The sequence below is a fragment of the Haliotis rufescens genome, unplaced genomic scaffold (genome assembly GCF_023055435.1).
Source record: "Haliotis rufescens isolate VD_foot unplaced genomic scaffold, xgHalRufe1.0.p SCAF_84, whole genome shotgun sequence".
Classification (NCBI taxonomy): Eukaryota; Metazoa; Mollusca; class Gastropoda; order Lepetellida; family Haliotidae; genus Haliotis; species Haliotis rufescens.
Window position 1 is genome coordinate 464777 of NW_025964377.1, and position 26277 is coordinate 491053.

A 26277-nucleotide genomic window follows, 5' to 3' on the forward strand; every position below is an offset into this window, starting at 1 on the left:
TTAATGTAGCTATCCAATGTGAAGGGAATCTATTTACACGTCAGAGTGCAGTCAGTAGGGGGTATTTTGTCAGGTGTAGGTGAGGCTTAAGAACAAGGACATCAACTACAGCAAGACTTTCCAGTAATTGAATATTGATTGTGACGAGACTCTCAAGTTGTCACTTTCTGACATTTGTTCATACTCAGTGAAGATAGTTGCTTATTTCGTCCCCTAACGTTGGCATATGTGGATTGGTACCGAATCCACCTTGACGAATCTGAATGCACAGTTTGGCACAGACCTTTTTCACCATCTTTTTTCGACATCTTGGATCGCAAACGAGACTTGGGATGTTCAGCTCTGCTGATTGGGAGCAGAGAGTGTGTTGTTATGGGCAATTCCATCATTTCAACCATCACATTGTATCCAAAATGTCGAATGCAAAAGAAATTGCACAGTTACTTCTTAGGAAAATAATCAATAATTTATTTAATTTCAATATGTCAATAGAAAGCCAATCAATGGATTAATCAAAGTAGCAATCTTGGCATGTAGAAAGATTGTGAGTGTCAAATCTACAGAAAATAATTACACAAATACTCTTAGCAAGTTCGAGGAAATTTGTGTGTGTGTGTGTGCGTGCGTGCGTGCGTGCGTGCGTGCGTGCGTGCGTGCGTGCGTGCGTGCGTGTGTGTGTGTGTGTGTGTGTGTGTGTGTGTGTGTGTGTGTGTGTGTGTGTGGCATGTGTGTGTGTGTGTGTGATGATCATCTACGTCCAATTAAGTCGTTACCATGGAAACAAACAACGCCTGCCAGAAGTAGGGACGTGGTCAGAGCTCTACTCCAACTTCAAGTCTTGTGAACTTTGTCACGTGGAATGTCAAAGGTATCAAATGAATTATTGAGAATACATAGGTCATCGATTTCATAAAACTCTGACACAAAATGCCTTGGTGAAACGTGGACAACTGACACGAACGTGTTTAGATTTCCGGTACAGACAGCTACGACAGAAGACGTGTGGAGCTATCAGGAACTCAGAGGGTGTGTTGGTGTGTCAAGTTGGTCACCCAGTTTGAAACCTACATTGTGCATAACTTATAAGCAGGACACCACCCTAACTCTGTGTACTGTTTACTTTTTCCCCGAGAGATCGAGTGATATTTGGAAGATAATTTATTTGATATTCTGGACAGTGGAATTAGTGACATCGTGATTATTAAATCAAAGTGGCCTGACTGTGACATAGTTGTGGCGATGGTTCTCCCACCGATGACATCGACAACGATGATCCGACGTATCTGCCTGTCGATGACGACATGAACTATATCCAAGACGGGAGATTACTGCGACGATAGTTAAACTGTGGTAGCTGGTGGGTATTGCAACACACAACCTTCCAATTGTCGGTATTCTTTCGCGTCTGGTGAGTAGTGTACATACTCCTATGTGAGAGTTCATCTATATATTTTTCTTAAACGTTCAAAAGCCACATCAGAGGACATGGCAGTTCTAGCTCTGCTCAGATCTCAACATTAAAGTCATGTCAGGTAGTTGATTAGTTCTTGTATCGGTTAGTCTCATCCCCGCCTATGTCTGTGTGGCATAAGATGTCACTGACCAAGGCCCAGACATCGAACAAATGCAACACCACGACATACCTTTATGCAGCCACACAAACCACAATGAGCTTTGCAAAGCATATTTATTTTCATTAAGGTAATCACAAATGGTAAATCAACAGAAACACCAGTGCTGCTTGTCATACACAGTGGTTGGAGGTTGCATGGACAAAGACAGTGAAGTAAGTTAGTGTAGAGGTTGACGTCAGTTCCGAACTTCAGAGGGTATGTTACTACAGTATTGAAAGCCAGGCTTCAATAACAAAGGTTAAGGCATTCCGTTAATCAGAGTTTCCCGAATGCATCACGTCAGGTGTACAGTAAACTATGGTTATAACGAACACGCTTATAACGAACTAACGGATATAACGAACTAACTTTTTAGTCCCGACTATATGCTGTAGTTATGCTGTATATATGCTTATAACGAATTACGGTTATAACGAACTAAAATTAGTAGTCCCTTTGAGTTCGTTATAACCGTAGTTTACTGTACTTTAAATGATTTCCGGCATGTGGGGGATTATTTTAGGGTTGGCAGATTTGACAGGCCTTTCCTCCCTCGATTGCTATAGATCCACAGCTGACAGTATCAGGGTCGTACTGGGTTTGACCCGGACACTGGGTGACGAACATGTTGCCCTTGGTGTCACAATGGATGAATTTAGTGGTGTCAGAGGGGTGGGCGTAGTCACAGGTGTCGCCAGGGGAACAGGGGTTGGTGACATTGTTGAAGGTGTCTGTAACATAAAATACTTGCGTATACATCTCAGTGACGTATTTCCTTGAAACAACACGATCACAACTGAAAGGTTTGGAGACAATAAATATGTTTACTTCTCTCTTGAAATATGGCCATTAAGTTGATGAGTCATTATGAATCATACATGGAGAGACAAGAACGTTCATTTTTTGTATTGTGTACAGATATAATAATAACTGCAGCTGAGAGGGTTTGGGTGATCCTTGCACAGTTTGGCTGGTTAGGCTCATCATCAGCCCAGGGTCCTTGGCCCCTCTACACGCAGCACAGGCAGCGAATGGGACTTCTCATAGGAAGTGCTGCCTCGGATAATGTGAAACTCTGCAGCCTTCTGCATTACCCAGTTTGTCAGAAGGGCTGTATTACTGGTAGCAAACCCGGGTATTTTCCCAATGTCAGACAACAAATTGGGAGGTACCAAACCTAAGGCACTGAGAACAGTGGGGAGTCGGACAACTTGGTACTTGGGTGCAAGCATGACATTTCGAAACCACAAGTATGACGAAGATGGTAACAAAATGATCAATCACTCCATCATGCCGCTTAAGATACTGTGTTTGTGCCCAAGCTGTGCATCCATTGACAATGTGTTGCACAGTCATTAAATTCATTACATAATGTACATTTCATATTTCATTTCATATTATTATTGTTATTATTTATATCATAATCATTGTGTGACCTACCTGTAGGAGGTTGATTAATGTCTATGCTGTAACTGGCGTTGATACAAGAAGCCACCTGCTGAATGGTCAGACGTGTTCCAATCACAGTAATATAGAGTGGTCTCCCTTTCATGGTTTCGTTAAAGTGCATGATACCCGGCCTCCCATCCGTAACACTGTGTCTGACGTCATAGAAGGCGGGTCCAGGACGGGGGGTGTTGTAGGAGGAGTACATTTCTAGGGTACCACACACCACCTTCACAATCTGTGAACACGTTCAAATTAGGTTAGCAGTGATGTTAATGTTTCAAAATTCAAAAGTCTTTGAAATGCATTCAGAAGTGATACACATAAGGAAGAGAATTTATGGACGTCAACTTTTTTTACAAGGAACACAAAGTCTAAAACGTTCATTTCAACAACGTTGAAAAGTATCAGCACCAAGCCACACCTCTAATCGGACTGTCACATTGTGCAGTGAAACAAAAGGAGTCAGCACTGAGACTGCAATCAGTATCTGGAGTGTTCACCCCTCACACGGATGACATTCGAGAGGGGCCTGCTGCTGCTCAGACGTCTCATGTTCAATACTGGGATGCTCTGGCAGTCCTGGCGCAGTGTGGATTCCTTCAGGTCTTCAACCGTGAGGCCCCCAGCTCTCACTTGGCGGCCTACGTACTCTCAGAGGTGTTCATATGAGGGTTTGTCATTAGTTTTCGGAATTGGATTTGGAATCAAGTGATACTTAGTAAATCTTCATATGTATATAATATCCGCCTCCACATACCACTGCTTTGTTTTCGTCGGGGCTGGTGAGGTTACCCTCATTGGTGACAAATGTTTCTTCCACTGTGCCGTTCTCTGGCAGCGGTTTATTAATAGGATGTCCCTCCTCAACAGCAGTTGAAGCTGCAGCCCAAAGTTTTAGCATTGCACAAGGTATGTCCCTTACGTAAAACCAAAATAATATCCATAATCATAAGGAATGTCTACTAAAGGCAGAGTCCATTGTACGATTTCGACTGGATCATGAGCGTGTGTTTATGAATAACTTTCAAACAGCGATGATACTAGGTGTTCGCAAAAAGTCCCGCCCCCTCCCCCCCCCCCCCCGCCCCCCCCCCCTCCCCCCCGGCCCCCATGTGCCATCCGTCACAAGCACATGCAAAGGCAAGTCAATTGTTAACCTGAAGAAAACACACCAACATTTCTTACAAAGCACATACCCAGCGACAAGTTTTTCGATGTCTACCACTTTGAACATAACGATACAAATGAAACTGAGAGTTGTGATTTACTCTCCGTAATATGTAGCATACACCAGTAGCACTGTGACACTATGGCCTTATGTCATACAGTGTATTTCATGTATCATGTGTGTTGCCGGAACGGAGAATACATTTCACTGCCAGACACACATTTGACATACCTATGAAATAACATTCTAAGAAGTATCCTTTGTGCCACATTTAGAATCGCTCTTGCTTCATAATTTTATGACAACAATTAATAATCTGATACTCATATGACAGAAACACGGATTGACATACAACTGCTTCCTCTCAAACGTTTGCTGCTTGCACAATACCTACAAGTCTAAAGCGACCTACCTCCACACGAACTGTCTTTCAGTTGGTAGAGCAGACTGTCGATCTCCTTAAATGAATTGAGCATGATCACGTGGGTACAGGAAGGATGAGTAGCCACACCCCTCAGCTCAGTCTCGTCAGCGTTTCCTATGCCGACCGATATCATCGTGATGCCGGCCGCTTTAGCCTTCGCAGCAGCGCTGATGGTCGCTGGTTTGTCATTGGACTTGCCGTCGGTCAAAAGGATTGCTACACGCTTGGCATTAGCCCGGGCACCTGCTGCTGAGCTCAGCAGGACGTTAAAGGTGTGAAGAATGGCAGCAGATGTGTTTGTGCCACCGTTACTCTTACTGATTCTGCCGATAGCTTTTAACAAGCTGCTTTTGGTTGTGTGGTCCTGGAACTTGATGTCATCACCAACCTTGGAAGCATATTCTACGACTGCGATCTTGACTGCATCTTTTGATATGTCCAGTTTAGTGACAACGGCTTTAACGAATTCAATCATACGTTGAAAGTCACGTCGTGAGACGCTTCCCGAACCATCAAGAATGAACGTAAGGTCAAGTTGTGTCCTGCAATCTAGAATGTACATGTTATGATGAATACATATAGTCGGATAGATGGATGGTTTGATTGAGTTGGGTTTAATGCCGCATTTAACAGTATTTCAGTTATATGGATTTGTTTCAGCTTAGTGTGGGAGGAAAGCCGACAAGTGCGGGCATTGTACTGACGGACATAAAAACATATCTCTCGCACACACACACGCACGCATGCGCACACACGCACACACACACACATACCAATTCCTTTCATTGCTCTAGCTTTAGTTATGAATCCAGATTGGCTGCCACCAGGTCTCAGCTTTGAGGCCCAGAACGAGGCTTGACTGGCGACGTCACCAGGAGGACTGTTGCTCTGGTTCTCCTTTATGTAGAGGGCAGCTGCCAGGCCGGAATATAGAGGCTTTCTCAGGTCAGCCCAGGATGTACTGCGCCAGTCGATGTTGAAGGCTGACTGGACAATACTACACTCAGCTGCGATGGATGATGGACAAGTCTTTGTCATCAGGAACTTTGATTTATCGACCTGTAAATATTCAAAATGAAAGATGTAATATATATAGTAATAGTGGTAAATAATGAACTCAGATGTCCAAATCACATAACAATTACACTGATCAGTAGGCATTCTTTGAGATATTCTGATGCCACGTTGACAGCGTTTCGCAAACACACACATATGATCAAGGGCTAATGGTCATAGACTGATAAAGTTCTTTTTAAACACTCGTTGTACTTCTGCACCAGAATGGCATGTCCTTCTATTAAGGATTATTTAGAAGCTCTGTCTATTTAATTCAATTAAATGAAAAACTCATATCTGAAACCTTAGCTCTGTGCCCAGCATGAAGTTATTCTGTGATGGTGAATACTGCTGAACACCCAGGTCAGCAGTATCCCAGCTGCATCTTATCGAGTCTGGACCAAAGAAACTATAGGTGATGACGAGCGACGTCAGATGCTGCCGGGTCACACGATGACATGCAATAAACCTGGGTTGACGGTCTGATCCATTTAAGTTTTTCTTACAACAATAGGGTGCTGGTGCACGTTCTGCTTTACTGTTTCATCGGGACATGAAATATCAGTTATAAAATCTATGTTGGAAGGCAGCTTCTGAGTGCATGCCTGTATTTGTGTACACATGGCAATGATGGTTTGTCCTACCTGCCAGATTCCTCCGTCATACCCAGACCTGTAGGTTTTAGAGTCTTTGCCATCGTTAGTCTCCACGTAGGCCAGACGTCGCAGGAACAGTCGGTCGTCACCGAGGATGCACTTGGACCTGATCCTGTCTATGACGGCGTTGACAACATAGCTTCCGGAAACTCCGGGATTCAACGTCAAGTCCGCTCCGCCTGCAGTTCCGAGTGTGCCAGACAGGAACAGTGCCAAAACCAGATACATCTTGTTTACCATTCTGTGAAGTGTATAATATGCTAGGTGTTTACATCCTGAGGAATAACGCTTGATCTTGTTTACCATTCTGTGAATTGTATAATATGCTAGGTGTTTACATCCTGAGGAATAACGCTTGATCTTGTTTACATTCTGTGAATTGTATAATATGCTAGGTGTTTACATCCTGAGGAATCATGCTTGATCTTGTTTACCATTCTGTGAATTGTATAATATGCTAGGTGTTTACATCCTGAGGAATCATGCTTGATCTTGTTTACCATTCTGTGAATTGTATAATATGCTAGGTGTTTACATCCTGAGGAATCATGCTTGATCTTGTTTACCATTCTGTGAATTGAATAATATGCTAGGTGTTTACATCCTGCGGAATCATGCTTGATCTTGTTTACCATTCTGTGAATTGTATAATATGCTAGGTGTTTACATCCTGAGGAATCATGCTTGATCTTGTTTACCATTCTGTGAATTGTATAATATGCTATGTGTTTACAACCTGAGGAATCATGCTTGATCTTGTTTACCATTCTGTGAATTGTATAATATGCTAGGTGTTTACATCCTGAGGAATCATGCTTGATCTTGTTTACCATTCTGTGAATTGTATAATATGCTATGTGTTTACAACCTGAGGAATCATGCTTGATCTTGTTTACCATTCTGTGAATTGTATAATATGCTAGGTGTTTACATCCTGAGGAATAACGCTTGATCTTGTTTACCATTCTGTGAATTGTATAATATGCTAGGTGTTTACATCCTGAGGAATAACGCTTGATCTTGTTTACATTCTGTGAATTGTATAATATGCTAGGTGTTTACATCCTGAGGAATAACGCTTGATCTTGTTTACATTCTGTGAATTGTATAATATGCTAGGTGTTTACATCCTGAGGAATAACGCTTGATCTTGTTTACCATTCTGTGAATTGTATAATATGCTAGGTGTTTACATCCTGAGGAATAACGCTTGATCTTGTTTACATTCTGTGAATTGTATAATATGCTAGGTGTTTACATCCTGAGGAATAACGCTTGATCTTGTTTACCATTCTGTGAATTGTATAATATGCTAGGTGTTTACATCCTGAGGAATAACGCTTGATCTTGTTTACCATTCTGTGAATTGTATAATATGCTAGGTGTTTACATCCTGAGGAATCATGCTTGATCTTGTTTACCATTCTGTGAATTGTATAATATGCTATGTGTTTACATCCCGAGGAATCATGCTTGATCTTGTTTACCATTCTGTGAATTGTATAATATGCTAGGTGTTTACATCCTGAGGAATCATGCTTGATCTTGTTTACCATTCTGTGAATTGTATAATATGCAAGGTGTTTACATCCTGAGGAATAACGCTTGATCTTGTTTACCATTCTGTGAATTGTATAATATGCTAGGTGTTTACATCCTGAGGAATCATGCTTGATCTTGTTTACCATTCTGTGAATTGTATAATATGCTAGGTGTTTACATCCTGAGGAATAACGCTTGATCTTGTTTACCATTCTGTGAATTGTATAATATGCTAGGTGTTTACATCCTGAGGAATCATGCTTGATCTTGTTTACCATTCTGTGAATTGTATAATATGCTAGGTGTTTACATCCTGAGGAATAACGCTTGATCTTGTTTACCATTCTGTGAATTGTATAATATGCTAGGTGTTTACATCCTGAGGAATAACGCTTGATCTTGTTTACATTCTGTGAATTGTATAATATGCTAGGTGTTTACATCCTGAGGAATAACGCTTGATCTTGTTTACCATTCTGTGAATTGTATAATATGCTAGGTGTTTACAACCTGAGGAATCATGCTTGATCTTGTTTACCATTCTGTGAATTGTATAATATGCTAGGTGTTTACATCCTGAGGAATAACGCTTGATCTTGTTTACCATTCTGTGAATTGTATAATATGCTAGGTGTTTACATCCTGAGGAATCATGCTTGATCTTGTTTACATTCTGTGAATTGTATAATATGCTAGGTGTTTACATCCTGAGGAATAACGCTTCATCTTGTTTACCATTCTGTGAATTGTATAATATGCTAGGTGTTTACATCCTGAGGAATAACGCTTGATCTTGTTTACCATTCTGTGAATTGTATAATATGCTAGGTGTTTACATCCTGAGGAATAACGCTTGATCTTGTTTACCATTCTGTGAATTGTATAATATGCTAGGTGTTTACATCCCGAGGATTCATGCTTGATCTTGTTTACCATTCTGTGAATTGTATAATATGCTAGGTGTTTACATCCTGAGGAATAACGCTTGATCTTGTTTACATTCTGTGAATTGTATAATATGCTATGTGTTTACATCCTGAGGAATCATGCTTGATCTTGTTTACCATTCTGTGAATTGTATAATATGCTAGGTGTTTACATCCTGAGGAATCATGCTTGATCTTGTTTACCATTCTGTGAATTGTATAATATGCTAGGTGTTTACATCCTGAGGAATCATGCTTGATCTTGTTTACCATTCTGTGAATTGTATAATATGCTAGGTGTTTACATCCTGAGGAACCATGCTTGATCTTGTTTACATTCTGTGAATTGTATAATATGCTAGGTGTTTACATCCTGAGGAATAACGCTTGATCTTGTTTACCATTCTGTGAATTGTATAATATGCTAGGTGTTTACATCCTGAGGAATAACGCTTGATCTTGTTTACCATTCTGTGAATTGTATAATATGCTAGGTGTTTACATCCTGAGGAATAACGCTTGATCTTGTTTACCATTCTGTGAATTGTATAATATGCTAGGTGTTTACATCCCGAGGAATCATGCTTGATCTTGTTTACCATTCTGTGAATTGTATAATATGCTAGGTGTTTACATCCTGAGGAATCATGCTTGATCTTGTTTACCATTCTGTGAATTGTATAATATGCTAGGTGTTTACATCCTGAGGAATCATGCTTGATCTTGTTTACCATTCTGTGAATTGTATAATATGCTAGGTGTTTACATCCTGAGGAATCATGCTTGATCTTGTTTACCATTCTGTGAATTGTATAATATGCTAGGTGTTTACATCCTGAGGAATCATGCTTGATCTTGTTTACCATTCTGTGAATTGTATAATATGCTAGGTGTTTACATCCTGAGGAATCATGCTTGATCTTGTTTACCATTCTGTGAATTGTATAATATGCTAGGTGTTTACATCCTGAGGAATCATGCTTGATCTTGTTTACCATTCTGTGAATTGTATAATATGCTAGGTGTTTACATCCTGAGGAATAACGCTTGATCTTGTTTACCATTCTGTGAATTGTATAATATGCTAGGTGTTTACATCCTGAGGAATAACGCTTGATCTTGTTTACCATTCTGTGAATTGTATAATATGCTAGGTGTTTACATCCTGAGGAATCATGCTTGATCTTGTTTACCATTCTGTGAATTGTATAATATGCTAGGTGTTTACATCCTGAGGAATAACGCTTGATCTTGTTTACCATTCTGTGAATTGTATAATATGCTAGGTGTTTACATCCTGAGGAATCATGCTTGATCTTGTTTACCATTCTGTGAATTGTATAATATGCTAGGTGTTTACATCCTGAGGAATCATGCTTGATCTTGTTTACCATTCTGTGAATTGTATAATATGCTAGGTGTTTACATCCTGAGGAATCATGCTTGATCTTGTTTACCATTCTGTGAATTGTATAATATGCTAGGTGTTTACATCCTGAGGAATCATGCTTGATCTTGTTTACCATTCTGTGAATTGTATAATATGCTAGGTGTTTACATCCTGAGGAATCATGCTTGATCTTGTTTACCATTCTGTGAATTGTATAATATGCTAGGTGTTTACATCCTGAGGAATCATGCTTGATCTTGTTTACCATTCTGTGAATTGTATAATATGCTAGGTGTTTACGTCCCGAGGAATCATGCTTGATCTTGTTTACATTCTGTGAATTGTATAATATGCTAGGTGTTTACATCCCGAGGAATCATGCTTGATCTTGTTTACATTCTGTGAATTGTATAATATGCTAGGTGTTTACATCCCGAGGAATCATGCTTCATCTTGTTTACCATTCTGTGAATTGTATAATATGCTAGGTGTTTACATCCTGAGGAATAACGCTTGATCTTGTTTACATTCTGTGAATTGTATAATATGCAAGGTGTTTACATCCTGAGGAATAAAGCTTGATCTTGTTTACCATTCAGTGAAATGTATAATATGCTAGGTGTTTACATCCCGAGGAATCATGCTTGATCTTGTTTACATTCTGTGAATTGTATATCATGCTAGGTGTTTACATCCCGAGGAATCATGCTTGATCTTGTTTACCATTCAGTGAATTGTATAATATGCTAGGTGTTTACATCCCGAGGAATCATGCTTGATCTTGTTTACCATTCTGTGAATTGTATAATATGCTATGTGTTTACATCCCGAGGAATCATGCTTGATCTTGTTTACCATTCTGTGAATTGTATAATATGCTAGGTGTTTACATCCTGAGGAATCATGCTTGATCTTGTTTACCATTCTGTGAATTGTATAATATGCAAGGTGTTTACATCCTGAGGAATAACGCTTGATCTTGTTTACCATTCTGTGAATTGTATAATATGCTAGGTGTTTACATCCTGAGGAATCATGCTTGATCTTGTTTACCATTCTGTGAATTGTATAATATGCTAGGTGTTTACATCCTGAGGAATAACGCTTGATCTTGTTTACCATTCTGTGAATTGTATAATATGCTAGGTGTTTACATCCTGAGGAATCATGCTTGATCTTGTTTACCATTCTGTGAATTGTATAATATGCTAGGTGTTTACATCCTGAGGAATAACGCTTGATCTTGTTTACCATTCTGTGAATTGTATAATATGCTAGGTGTTTACATCCTGAGGAATAACGCTTGATCTTGTTTACATTCTGTGAATTGTATAATATGCTAGGTGTTTACATCCTGAGGAATAACGCTTGATCTTGTTTACCATTCTGTGAATTGTATAATATGCTAGGTGTTTACAACCTGAGGAATCATGCTTGATCTTGTTTACCATTCTGTGAATTGTATAATATGCTAGGTGTTTACATCCTGAGGAATAACGCTTGATCTTGTTTACCATTCTGTGAATTGTATAATATGCTAGGTGTTTACATCCTGAGGAATCATGCTTGATCTTGTTTACATTCTGTGAATTGTATAATATGCTAGGTGTTTACATCCTGAGGAATAACGCTTCATCTTGTTTACCATTCTGTGAATTGTATAATATGCTAGGTGTTTACATCCTGAGGAATAACGCTTGATCTTGTTTACCATTCTGTGAATTGTATAATATGCTAGGTGTTTACATCCTGAGGAATCACGCTTGATCTTGTTTACCATTCTGTGAATTGTATAATATGCTAGGTGTTTACATCCCGAGGATTCATGCTTGATCTTGTTTACCATTCTGTGAATTGTATAATATGCTAGGTGTTTACATCCTGAGGAATAACGCTTGATCTTGTTTACATTCTGTGAATTGTATAATATGCTATGTGTTTACATCCTGAGGAATCATGCTTGATCTTGTTTACCATTCTGTGAATTGTATAATATGCTAGGTGTTTACATCCTGAGGAATCATGCTTGATCTTGTTTACCATTCTGTGAATTGTATAATATGCTAGGTGTTTACATCCTGAGGAACCATGCTTGATCTTGTTTACATTCTGTGAATTGTATAATATGCTAGGTGTTTACATCCTGAGGAATAACGCTTGATCTTGTTTACCATTCTGTGAATTGTATAATATGCTAGGTGTTTACATCCTGAGGAATAACGCTTGATCTTGTTTACCATTCTGTGAATTGTATAATATGCTAGGTGTTTACATCCTGAGGAATAACGCTTGATCTTGTTTACCATTCTGTGAATTGTATAATATGCTAGGTGTTTACATCCCGAGGAATCATGCTTGATCTTGTTTACCATTCTGTGAATTGTATAATATGCTAGGTGTTTACATCCTGAGGAATCATGCTTGATCTTGTTTACCATTCTGTGAATTGTATAATATGCTAGGTGTTTACATCCTGAGGAATCATGCTTGATCTTGTTTACCATTCTGTGAATTGTATAATATGCTAGGTGTTTACATCCTGAGGAATCATGCTTGATCTTGTTTACCATTCTGTGAATTGTATAATATGCTAGGTGTTTACATCCTGAGGAATCATGCTTGATCTTGTTTACCATTCTGTGAATTGTATAATATGCTAGGTGTTTACATCCTGAGGAATCATGCTTGATCTTGTTTACCATTCTGTGAATTGTATAATATGCTAGGTGTTTACATCCTGAGGAATCATGCTTGATCTTGTTTACCATTCTGTGAATTGTATAATATGCTAGGTGTTTACATCCTGAGGAATAACGCTTGATCTTGTTTACCATTCTGTGAATTGTATAATATGCTAGGTGTTTACATCCTGAGGAATAACGCTTGATCTTGTTTACCATTCTGTGAATTGTATAATATGCTAGGTGTTTACATCCTGAGGAATCATGCTTGATCTTGTTTACCATTCTGTGAATTGTATAATATGCTAGGTGTTTACATCCTGAGGAATAACGCTTGATCTTGTTTACCATTCTGTGAATTGTATAATATGCTAGGTGTTTACATCCTGAGGAATCATGCTTGATCTTGTTTACCATTCTGTGAATTGTATAATATGCTAGGTGTTTACATCCTGAGGAATCATGCTTGATCTTGTTTACCATTCTGTGAATTGTATAATATGCTAGGTGTTTACATCCTGAGGAATCATGCTTGATCTTGTTTACCATTCTGTGAATTGTATAATATGCTAGGTGTTTACATCCTGAGGAATCATGCTTGATCTTGTTTACCATTCTGTGAATTGTATAATATGCTAGGTGTTTACATCCTGAGGAATCATGCTTGATCTTGTTTACCATTCTGTGAATTGTATAATATGCTAGGTGTTTACATCCTGAGGAATCATGCTTGATCTTGTTTACCATTCTGTGAATTGTATAATATGCTAGGTGTTTACGTCCCGAGGAATCATGCTTGATCTTGTTTACATTCTGTGAATTGTATAATATGCTAGGTGTTTACATCCCGAGGAATCATGCTTGATCTTGTTTACATTCTGTGAATTGTATAATATGCTAGGTGTTTACATCCCGAGGAATCATGCTTCATCTTGTTTACCATTCTGTGAATTGTATAATATGCTAGGTGTTTACATCCTGAGGAATAACGCTTGATCTTGTTTACATTCTGTGAATTGTATAATATGCAAGGTGTTTACATCCTGAGGAATAAAGCTTGATCTTGTTTACCATTCAGTGAAATGTATAATATGCTAGGTGTTTACATCCCGAGGAATCATGCTTGATCTTGTTTACATTCTGTGAATTGTATATCATGCTAGGTGTTTACATCCCGAGGAATCATGCTTGATCTTGTTTACCATTCAGTGAATTGTATAATATGCTAGGTGTTTACATCCCGAGGAATCATGCTTGATCTTGTTTACCATTCAGTGAATTGTATATCATGCTAGGTGTTTACATCCCGAGGAATCATGCTTGATCTTGTTTACCATTCAGTGAATTGTATAATATGCTAGGTGTTTACATCCCGAGGAATCATGCTTGATCTTGTTTACCATTCAGTGAATTGTATATCATGCTAGGTGTTTACATCCCGAGGAATCATGCTTGATCTTGTTTACCATTCAGTGAATTGTATAATATGCTAGGTGTTTACATCCCGAGGAATCATGCTTGATCTTGTTTACCATTCTGTGAATTGTATATCATGCTAGGTGTTTACATCCCGAGGAATCATGCTTGATCTTGTTTACCATTCAGTGAATTGTATAATATGCTAGGTGTTTACATCCTGCGGAATCATGCTTGATCTTGTTTACCATTCTGTGAATTGTATAATATGCAAGGTGTTTACATCCTGAGGAATCATGCTTGATCTTGTTTACCATTCTGTGAATTGTATAATATGCTAGGTGTTTACATCCTGCGGAATCATGCTTGATCTCGTTTAGATAATAATGATAATAATAATGTGTGTACTTCTATGGCGCTAGCCTCCCTACACTCGGTGCATGCGCACAGTGCCAACATTATTAAGTGTCCTCGATTTTCATTCTCAGCTCCCTAGGAAGTATACAACACAGGCTGCCTTGTCAGGCGCTGTGAGGTCACAGTCACATTACCATCCTGCTGTGTGAACAGAGACATATATTGACCAAAGTCGCCTTGGTTTGTCATGACTACGTGCTAAATAATGAAACCACGCCAAACCCAAAGAAGACATGAGGTCAGTGACATGCTAGTGGTTAATATATGACACTTTATTATGGACAACAACTTCTTTAGTGTGTATAACTACAAACGTTTCCCTTCGCTCTGAATGGCTAACTGTGTCATTGTTTCCATTCACGTTATGAATGTAATGTTTTAACCAGTGAAGATGACACCATTTGTTTATTGCGTCATGCAAGATTTTCTGTGACGTCGTTTTAGAAATATACTCACTGAGTTAATGTCTTCCTTGAGATTTAGCCACACCCCTCAATTTCCCCCAATTTCCCTGAGATTTAAACAAAATACTTTTTTTCTACGGTTGCCTAAGAAACAAGACAATGGGTGATGTAAAAAACAATCGCTGCCATGTGCCAACTTGTGTCGTCCTACAGTCGCCCTACCGTAAGTTAGGTAATTCTAGACGAGATCGCATGGTAATTCCAGGACAGCACACGTAATAATAACATCTTCAGTTACGTAATGTCGCTGTATTGATCAATATAGCCCCGCGTTGTGGTGTTGCTCTCATTATATCGCTGGCTCATTATGTCGCAATGTAGTACTGCAGTGTCCTACTGTCGTTCATGTCTCCCTCATTCCTTACGTAGGTTTTTATGCAAATGATGTGAGTGGCGGGTGTGAGTGGCGGGTGTGAGTGGCGGGTGTGAGTGGCGGGTGTGAGAGGCGGGTGTGAGTGGCGGGTGTGAGTGGCGGGTGTGAGTGGCGGGTGTGAGTGGCGGGTGTGAATAGCGGGTGTGAATAGCGGGTGTGAGTGGCGGGTGTGAGTGGCTGGTGTGAGTGGCGGCTGTGAGTGGCGGGTGTGAGTGGCGGCTCTGAGAATGGCGGGTGTGAGCGGCGGGTGTGAGAGGCGGGTGTGAGTGGCGGGTGTGAGTGGCAGGTGTGAATGGCGGGTGTGAGCGGCGGTGTGAATGGCGGGTGTGAGTGGCGGGTGTGAGTGGCGGGTGTGAGTGGCGGGTGTGAATGGCGGGTGTGAATAGCGGGTGTGAGTGGCGGGTGTGAGTGGCGGGTGTGAGTGGCGGGTGTGAATGGCGGGTGTGAGAGGCGGGTGTGAGTGGCGGGTGTGAATGGCGGGTGTGAGAGGTGGGTGTGAGTGGCGGGTGTGAGTGGCAGGTGTGAGCGGCGGGTGTGAGTGGCGGGTGTGAGTGGCGGGTGTGAATGGCGGGTGTGAGTGGCGGGTGTGAATGGCGGGTGTGAATGGCGGGTGTTACCGGCAGGGCAGGACATGCTTACCCTTTTCGCGACGTAACAGTAATCTGTTCATAGAAAATAGTTTTCACCACAATCTTGCCTTTTCCACGGGGGACTGGTTTTTATCTGGCGTTCTCGTCATACTGTTGTACTGTCATCTTTTACAATCGCACCCTCTCGTTATACTGTTGTACTGCCATATTATACAATCTCGCCTCCTTGTAATACTCTTGTACTGTTATTTTGAACAATCGTCCCCTCTCGTAATACTGTTGTACTGTCATAGTCTACAATCGCATCCTCTCGTTTTACTGCTGTTCTATCATATTCTACAATCGCGCCCTCACATCACACTCTTGTACTGTCATATTCTACAATCGCTCCCTCACATCACACTGTTGTACTGTCATATTCTACAATCGCACCCTCACATCACACTCTTGTACTGGCATGGTCTACAATCGCGCCCTCACATCAAACTGTTCTACTGTCATAGTCTACAATCGCTCCCTCACATCACACTGTTGTACTGTCATAGTCTACAATCGCTCCCTCACATCACACTCTTCCACTGTCATAGTCTACAATCGCGCCCTCACATCATACTGTTGTACTGTCATAGTCTACAATCGCGCCCTCACATCACTCTCTTGTACTGTCATAGTCAACAATCGCACCCTCACATCACACTTTTGTACTGTCATAGTCTACAATCGCGCCCTCACATCAAACTGTTGTACTGTCATATTCTACAATCGCGCCCTCACATCACACTGTTGTACTGTCATAGTCTACAATCGCCCCCTCACATCACACTGTTGTACAGTCATAGTCTACAATCGCGCCCACACATCACACTGTTGTACTGTCATAGTCTACAATCGCCCCCTCACATCACTCTCTTGTTCTGTCATAGCCTACAATCGCGCCCTCACATCACACTCTTGTTCTGTCATAGTCTACAATCGCGCCCTCACATCACACTCTTGTACTGTCATAGTCTACAATCGCGCCCTCACATCACTCTCTTGTTCTGTCATAGCCTACAATCGCGCCCTCACATCACACTATCGTACTGTCATAGTCAACAATCGCGCCCTCACATCACCCTCTTGTTCTGTCATAGTCTACAATCGCGCCCTCACATCACACTCTTGTACTGTCAAAGTCTACAAACGCGCCCCCACTTCACACTCTTGTATTGTCATAGTCTACAATCGCGCCCTCACATCAAACTGTTCTACTGTCATAGTCTACAATCGCGCCCTCACATCACACTGTTGTACTGTCATATTCTACAATCGCGCCCTCACATCACACTGTTGTACTGTCATAGTCTACAATCGCCCCCTCACATCACACTGTTGTACAGTCATAGTCTACAATCGCGCCCACACATCACACTGTTGTACTGTCATAGTCTACAATCGCTCCCTCACATCACACTCTTGTTCTGTCATAGCCTACAATCGCGCCCTCACATCACTCTCTTGTTCTGTCATAGCCTACAATCGCGCCCTCACATCACACTCTTGTTCTGTCATAGTCTACAATCGCGCCCAAACATCACACTCTTGTAGTGTCATAGTCTACAATCGCGCCCTCACATCACCCTCTTGTTCTGTCATAGCCTACAATCGCGCCCTCACATCACACTATCGTACTGTCATAGTCTACAATCGCGCCCTCACATCACCCTCTTGTTCTGTCATAGTCTACAATCGCGCCCTCACATCACACTGTTGTACTGTCATAGTCTACAATCGCGCTCTCACATCACACTATCGTACTGTCATAGTCTACAATCGCGCTCTCACATCACACTCTTGTACTGTCATAGTCTACAATCGCGCCCTCACATCACACTGTTGTACTGTCATAGTCTACAATCGCGCTCTCACATCACACTATCGTACTGTCATAGTCTACAATCGCGCCCTCACATCACACTGTTGTACTGTCATAGTCTACAATCGCGCCCTCACATCACACTATCGTACTGTCATAGTCTACAATCGCGCCCTCACATCACCCTCTTGTTCTGTCATAGTCTACAATCGCGCCCTCACATCACACTGTTGTACTGTCATAGTCTACAATCGCGCCCTCACATCACACTATCGTACTGTCATAGTCTACAATCGCGCTCTCACATCACACTCTTGTACTGTCATAGTCTACAATCGCGCCCTCACATCACACTGTTGTACTGTCATAGTCTACAATCGCGCTCTCACATCACACTATCGTACTGTCATAGTCTACAATCGCGCCCTCACATCACACTGTTGTACTGTCATAGTCTACAATCGCGCCCTCACATCACACTCTTGTACTGTCAAAGTCTACAAACGCGCCCCCACTTCACACTGTTGTACTGTCATAGTCTACAATCGCGCCCCCACTTCACACTGTTGTTCTGACATAGTCTACAATCGCGCCCCCACATCACACTCTTGTACTGTCATAGTCTACAATCGCACCCTCACATCACACAGTTGTACTGTCATAGTCTACAATCGCGCCCCCACTTCACACTGTTGTACTGTCATAGTCTACAATCGCGCCCTCACATCACACTGTTGTACTGTCATAGTATACAATCGTGCCCTCTTTTCATACCGATTTACTGTCATATTCTATAATTTCGCCCTCTCGTCATACTGTTGTACTGTCATATTATACAATCTCGCCTCCTCGTCATTCTCTTGTACTGTCATTTTGTACAATGGCCCCCTCTCGTCACACTGTTGTACTGACAACCAACAAGAGAGGTTGTACAGTTGGAGTAGTGTAAAGGCAGGGCTAACACGGTACCAGCACACTTGTGTGACGGGACCCACCTTGATGTGACAACTACACAACTCCTGATGTTACAGACAAGCCGTGACGAGGTCGTAAAGCACATCCATACCCAGAATATTATGTGAGTGAGTGAGTGAGTTTTGGTTTTATGCCGCTTTTTAGCAATATTCCAGCAATATCACGGCGGGGGACACCAGAAATGGGCTTCACACATTTTACCCATGTCGGGATTAGAATCTGGGTCTTCGGCGTGAGGAGCGAGCGCTTTAACCACTAGGCTACCCGACCGCCCCGAATATTATGTGAACCGACAGTGAAACACACAAGGATGTAACCCTCTACTTGTAGAAGTATGTATGCAAAAAAGAGTATACACCATGTGCGATAAGGCTAAAATGAAACAAACAAGAAATGTTTATTCGATGGTGATGTATTTGATACGGGTATCACTGTTGCGTTTTGGACCTCAAATTTGCAGTGTTTCGGCGAATGTTTTTAGTTTTGAAACATTTTCATAAAGTTTGTAACTTACTTTCTTTTGCCCGCCAGTTTATTTCCCATGACTGAAGTATGACTGAAGTATGATTGAAGTATGACTGAAGTATGACTGGAGTATGACTGAAGTGTGACTGAAGTATGACTGAAGTATGATTGAAGTGTTATTGAAGCAAGATGCATGAACGACAAACTGCACGATACAGCGGTATAGATTGTTGTATTGATAACAGTATAATTGCTGCTTACCTGACTGCATCGGCTCTCAGCTGCACGTCGTGGGTTGAAAACAGTTTGTGTTCTTTATATAAGCTAGGGTGTTACATTAAATTGACATATATGGTCCAAAATTAAAAATGACTAACTATGATATATCGTCACGATCTCATCCAGATCCAGCAGATGTTCACGGCGTGGGCTGTGATACACTAAGTCAACCCTTGAGTCTGATGGGTGGGATCCGGTTTCACACTCTCTATTTGGATATATGTGCAAGCTCTGGACATTGTTTGCGGACTGGACGCCTCCCTCAGGTTTATGGGTTTATTGGTCTGTGGCATCTGGTGTGGTGCAGTCAGTTCACCGTCGCCTAAACAACCACGTCTCATCTGCTGTTGTGATTTAATGTCTTTACATTTGTTGAAAATATTGTGATTATTCATTTCCCCACAACAATTTAAATTTCAACTAGCAGCGACTTTTACAAAGGCCATGCGATATTTTGGGATTGACAGGTTGCTGGGGAGTTATTCTTACCAGGAATCCCTAAGTGGTCACCGTGAAAGGACCCCCGCAATCGTTGAATAAATTAGTTTTTAAATTGTAGATATATATAAAAAGACAAAATCAAAATTGTGATTGATATATTCAGGTTGGCTTATCATACAGCAAGTTATTTAGAAACATTTTCGCACAGTCAGATTTCTTTTCTTTCTTCACGTCTTCCTTGAAAAAAAAGTAAAATAAACGAAACGGTAAACTGAAATATATTTTTAAAGATGTTCATTCACTTTAAACATGGATGAGGGAACGCAGCTGTAATATTCACATAAATACATTTGTTAAGATGTTCATTCACTTTAAACATGGATGAGGGAACGCAGCTGTAATATTTACATAAATACATTTGTTAAGATGTTCATTCTCTTTAAACATGGATGAGGGAACGCAGCTGTAATATTTACATAAATACATTTGTTAAGATGTTCATTCTCTTTAAACATGGATGAGGGAACGCAGCTGTAATATTTACATAAATACATTTGTTAAGATGTTCATTCACTTTAAACATGGATGAGGGAACGCAGCTGTAATATTTACATAAATACATTTGTTAAGATGTTCATTCTCTTTAAACATGGATGAGGGAACGCAGCTGTAATATTTACATAAATACATTTGTTAAGATGTTCATTCACTTTAAACATGGATGAGGGAACGCAGCTGTAATATTTACATAAATACATTTGTTAAGATGTTCATTCACTTTAAACATGGATGAGGGAACGCAGCTGTAATATTTACATAAATACATTTGGACTAAAAAAGAATAGGGACGGCGATGTAAAACGTTCGCTCGTCACGCTGAAGACCCGGGTTCGAATCCCTTCATGGGTACAATGTGTTAAGCCCATTTCTGGTTTCCCCTGCCGTGATATTGCTGAAACATTGCAAAAGAGCGACAAAAAAACACACTCACTCGCTCACTCATTAAACAATCAGTAGGAGTTATGGCTTTTGGGTTTTCTCCCTAATACCTGAGTCCATCTAGAGCCGTACACGTGCCTCGGGCAGTGTATTTGTTTACATGTTTATTATAAGCACGTACACGCCTAACACATGGTGCCTAAAGTACTAATGTAGCTTTGGCAATGATCAAACCAGCAAGTGTTTGCAGAACTCAGTACCTAACATGCTAGCCGTATGTAAAGTGGTTTATGACACCTCGTCTAATAAATTATGATACTGGATATACGTTCTTTGACAAGACCACTCGCCGTGCTGCTCCCTGGTGATATACTACATTAATAATGATAACTCTAATGTATAATTATCGTAGTTGACTACAGTGCGTGTTGTGGGTGGTGGTGGTGGGTGGGTGGGGGGGGGGGGGGGGGGGGGGGGTATTTGTAAGTTTATATTGATAACTCTAATGTATAATTACCGTTGTTGATACAGTACATGTTGTAGGGGGATATTTGTAAGTTTATATCGATAACTCTTATGTATAATTACCGTAGTTGATTACAGGCCTATGTTGATAACTGTAATGTATTATTACCTAATTTTCACAATGAGAATATGGAAGCTATATAATAATTATATTTTTCATTAGGCGAGGTACATAGATATCCATGTATTCAAAAATATATTTTCTCGTGATGCCATGTAAGCAGTAATATAAGGAACTCTTTGTTTAGATGTTAAGACGTTTATTCATCTAGTCACACTTTTAATATTACATCCAATATTTGTTTAGAAGTATCAAGCCGCATATTGACTTTGATTGACCCATTAATCGTTCTAACCGAACACCAGGTTCATAAGTGACACAGCTAACCGACGCACCATCTGAACAGCGATAGTCGGAGGTGTGCACGTATTCGCTGAAGCGGACATAAAATATCCTTCAAATCAGTCAGTGTGGATGAACAACTTCTTAATGCCTCTCAAAGAAGTTATCCTTCAAAACGTTTGGAAATGAAAATCAGCGGCCAAACACCAATACAACGTAAAATTTTACGTACTTTTGTAATTTATTTTAAAATATTCATATGCCCAATAATCATAAACTCCACACTGAAATGCTTTTCCATTAAAAAGGGGGATATAGTTTGTATGTCCTGTCATATCTCGAAATCACAGGAATCTATATAGAATAAACACGGTATTAAGCACAGATTTGTTTGACATATGGGAGTAAAATGGTGGGGTTTTTTTTAAATTACTTAAATAACTTATTTTCTGAAAGAAACTTGGAGGTTGGAGTGCCTATGTTCGTAGTAGCTGGCTGGCTGGTCGATGGTTGGAATAAGCGAGATAACCAAACACTGACTAAATGGGGATAATATGTCCAAATTTCCAAAAATAGGATTTTGTTACCACTGACGAAATATTGTCCATTGCTATCTTAACGTTTAAAGATAGAGTGCAACTTTGGTGATTTACAATGTCTTCGCGATTTTAAGGCCGCTACTGAACTAGGGCCATCTAAACAACTATATCTTTATATCAGTTTTATTAACCGCTCCCGTGGTCTACTGGTAAAGCGTATGCCCGATGAGCGGAAGTTCCGGGATTCGATCCCCGTCCGCGTCATAACAAAACACGTTAAAAGATGGTACTTGTTGTTAACCTGTCTGCTCGGCACTAAGGGTCTAAAACAAGGACTGGTCAACTCGGAGTCAGTATACTGCTGTGTCTGAGTGGGGTATTCATGTTAAACTGCGGCATTGTATCTCGGTGGGCTAGCACTATAAAATTGGCATCAGCCTGGACTAGAACAAGCAGCCACACAAACACATGCACGTGCATTACGTCGCTATATATGTGCAATAATCTTGGACGCGACCTCAAACCCCATTCCAGGCCACCTCACCGTGTTTAACAGGAGTACTGCTGACACTTGTCATGCACAGTGTCCGAGTGGCTGGTGCGACCGGTAGAGCCATCCTCCATCTCCCAGCACTATCACCGTGTTTAACAGGAGCACTGCTGACACTTGTCATGCACAGTGTCCGAGTGGCTAGTGCGACCGGTAGAGCCATCCTCCATCTCCCAGCACTATCACCGTGTTTAACAGGAGCACTGCTGACACTTGTCATGCACAGTGTCCGAGTGGCTGGTGCGACCGGTAGAGCCATCCTCCATCTCCCAGCACTATACCCATGTTCGTGGGTTCATCAAAGTGGCAAACGTCCGAGACCTGCATCACCTCTGGCTTTCCTCCCACATCAAGCTGACACGCCGTGATATATCTTGAATACTGTTCAATGCAGTGTTAAACCACACTCACTCAGTTCTCCCACATCAAGCTGACACGCAGTCATATATCTAGAATACTGTTCAAAGCAGCGTTAAACCACACTCACTCACTCCTCCCACATCAAGCTGACACGCCGTGATATAAAACTGGAATACTGTTCAAAGCAGCGTTCAACCACACTCACTCACTCACTCCTCCCACATCAAGCTGACACGCCGTGATATAACTGGAATACTGTTTAAAGCAGCGTTAAACCACATTCACTCACTCACTCACAGTCTGCCCACCCTTGACCTTCCGAAACACGGGGATTTGTCCCGAGATGTAACTGTGTGATGTTTATTAGACTCCTTTCATTCTGGAACTCGTCAGGTTCTTTTGTTATACAAGTGTGTTTTACAAACAACACCAAAATGGAAATCTCTATCTTAATTTATTCAACAACAACATACATTATTCAATTCATAAATAATACAAATAAAAACTGACAATATAATGACATGTGCAATGGTACACGTGTTCCCGTGGGTTGTTTTCTTCGTGTAAACACTTGCCTTTGCATGTGTTTGTGACGGGTGCCACCTGTGCGGCAGGATACGCTCACCTCTTCCTGCCGAACACCTGCCGTCATCACTATTTGATAGTGATTCATTAACACATGTTTATGATATAGTCTGAATCATACAATGGACTCTGATTTTAGGGTTTTGTCGCTTTTATTTTATACACTACTTTTAATCGTGTATCTACGAAAATCTAATGGTGCCACTTTGGTACAATATTTTTAAATTATTTTTTAAATCGAAATTTCTCCTTATTTCAAATATTATTTCGAAATTTCGATTTTTTTTTCTCGTTATTTCGATTTTATTCTCATTATTTTGGTTTAATTCTCGTTATGTCAATAATTTTCTCGCAATTTCGAGTTTTGGAAATAGATTTGAAACAAGGAAAATAATAAGAGAAAAAAATCGAAATTTCAAGTTTTTTAAATATTCTTGAAGTAATAAGAAAAAACTCGAAGTAACGGGAAAAGAATTGGAAAAACGTAAACTTCTATTTGAAAAAAATAGTATTATGGTACCAAAGTGGCATCATCATGCTTTTGTATGTATCAACTTGCTCAAACAATACTGTGGAATTTCAAGAACCCCTCTGATGAATGTCTATAGTAATTGTTTAATGTAAGACGTCATCACGAAACTATGAATAAATTACTACAAACACAACAATCCAATGAATATATAGTAAGCTGACAATGTAAGTTGGTCTACTGTCGGAATTTTGGAAACAAGAAATGTAGCACCAAGTTTCAATCCATAGCAGGAATAGTTCATCTTGCGTTATGTTTTGAAGTGGAAACTCCATCAGTTACGTCGTTTGGGTATTTGAAAGTAATACAGTCCTGTTGGTTATGATGTGATTGATGACCTTTTGAAGATGTGGATAATATGACGGTATTTAGTCGACACAATGGATATGTAAGTGCATCTTCCAATTCCTTTACGTAATCATATTGCTCTGTTAAACTAAGCACCTGTTTTTTTTTAATTGAGGCTTACAGGTTGTTTATCTGTAATTATTTTTTATGTGGAAAAATACATTTTCGAGTAGTGAGGAATAAATCCAGGTTGTTGTGATGTTGGAGGCTGAACCAGCTTTGATGTTAAAAAAGTGAAAAAGCAATTCAACGTCATCATGATTTAAAAAAGTGTCGGTTTACCTGACATAGGCACATGTGTAAATATATCGAAACCTATCTACGTTTTACCTAGGTGCCAGAAAAGTACTAATTGTCAATTAATTGGCAAGACTGCTTTTCATTATACGTGATCTGTGGATTTAGTCTGGATAGAAACATTTTGTCAGTGAATCTACATTTACACGATTATGAATTTAGAAATATATTTCAATGACGTGTTTGGGGGTTATGTTTGACGTAGATCTTAAAATGAACACATACAACTTTGTTCATTTCATAATACTGTAAATGGTAACAAGGAAGATGCTCTATACAGTATCAAAGTCGAATTAACATTAATGAACATAACATATGATTCGATCGGGCCACGTTTCACAAGGAAGTCATTCCGGCTTCTAACAGAAATAAAATAACACTTGTTAGAAAGTACAAATAATACAGAGCGAGTGCATAAAAGCGTTATAAACGTTAAAGGCAAGAAAGGCAGCAAGCCGCGTGGGTCCATAGCACCGTGTTAGCGGACAATAAAAACAGAATATGAGTGGATGTGTCGAGGAACTAAATAGACAAGAAAGGTAACAGGAATTAAAATAAGAAATATTCTATATAAGCGATTCTGATATAACGAAAGATAGATGTATTTGCTAACGAAATATATATACACACTAAATATAGTATTTGTTGTACCATAATACTTCATGTTGGGCAACATTTTCATCCTGGTTCAGTCTGGTTCAGTCGCCATAATTTGATAACCTCGACACTGTTCTTACTTGTTAACGTACACATGTTAATCCCCCTCATGTATGATAACTGTTGTTTGTCTACTTTATTAAGGAAATTGAAACACGAAACGTTTACGTGAAGATGAAATGAACAAAAGAAAACATCAACAAATTCGTTAAATATTGTACAGGCGTAAAGCAAGGAAAAGTTCCACAAACCTTTGTTGTCCTTTGTCCCCCTACATTTGTGATGACCTCAGTAAGAATGAGTATTCCTATGTCTTAAGCCAAGCATCTTCAGTGCAACATAGCTTTGTTGTCCCTTGTCCCCCTACATTTGTGACGACCTCAGTAAGAATGAGTATTCCTATGTCTTAAGCCAAGCATCTTCAG

General features: G+C 40.2%; 1 protein-coding gene across 1 annotated transcript; it reads right to left on the reverse strand.

The window, feature by feature from the left end:
• Positions 1-1668: 1668 nt before the first annotated feature.
• LOC124128651 (vitrin-like) lies at positions 1669-19757 on the reverse strand. Its single transcript, XM_048390155.1, has 7 exons — positions 19722-19757; positions 6355-6607; positions 5428-5713; positions 4643-5203; positions 3820-3941; positions 3054-3297; positions 1669-2344 (listed from the first exon to the last, which is right to left on the reverse strand). Exons 2-7 carry the CDS (start codon positions 6604-6606, stop codon positions 2133-2135), a joined length of 1677 nt encoding a protein of 558 aa, XP_048246112.1. The 5' UTR covers position 6607; positions 19722-19757; the 3' UTR covers positions 1669-2132.
• Between the last annotated feature and the right edge of the window lie 6520 nt (positions 19758-26277).

Bases quoted from the DNA above. Each gene is read 5' to 3' on its own strand.
- LOC124128651 (XM_048390155.1), bottom strand. From the start codon at position 6,606: ATGGTAAACAAGATGTATCTGGTTTTGGCACTGTTCCTGTCTGGCACA. The intron at 5,204-5,427 runs GTATGTGTGTGT...TGTACATTCTAG, and splicing joins TAGAGCAATGAAAGGAATTG to ATTGCAGGACACAACTTGAC. The intron at 2,345-3,053 runs GTAGGTCACACA...TTTATGTTACAG, and splicing joins CATTAATCAACCTCCTACAG to ACACCTTCAACAATGTCACC.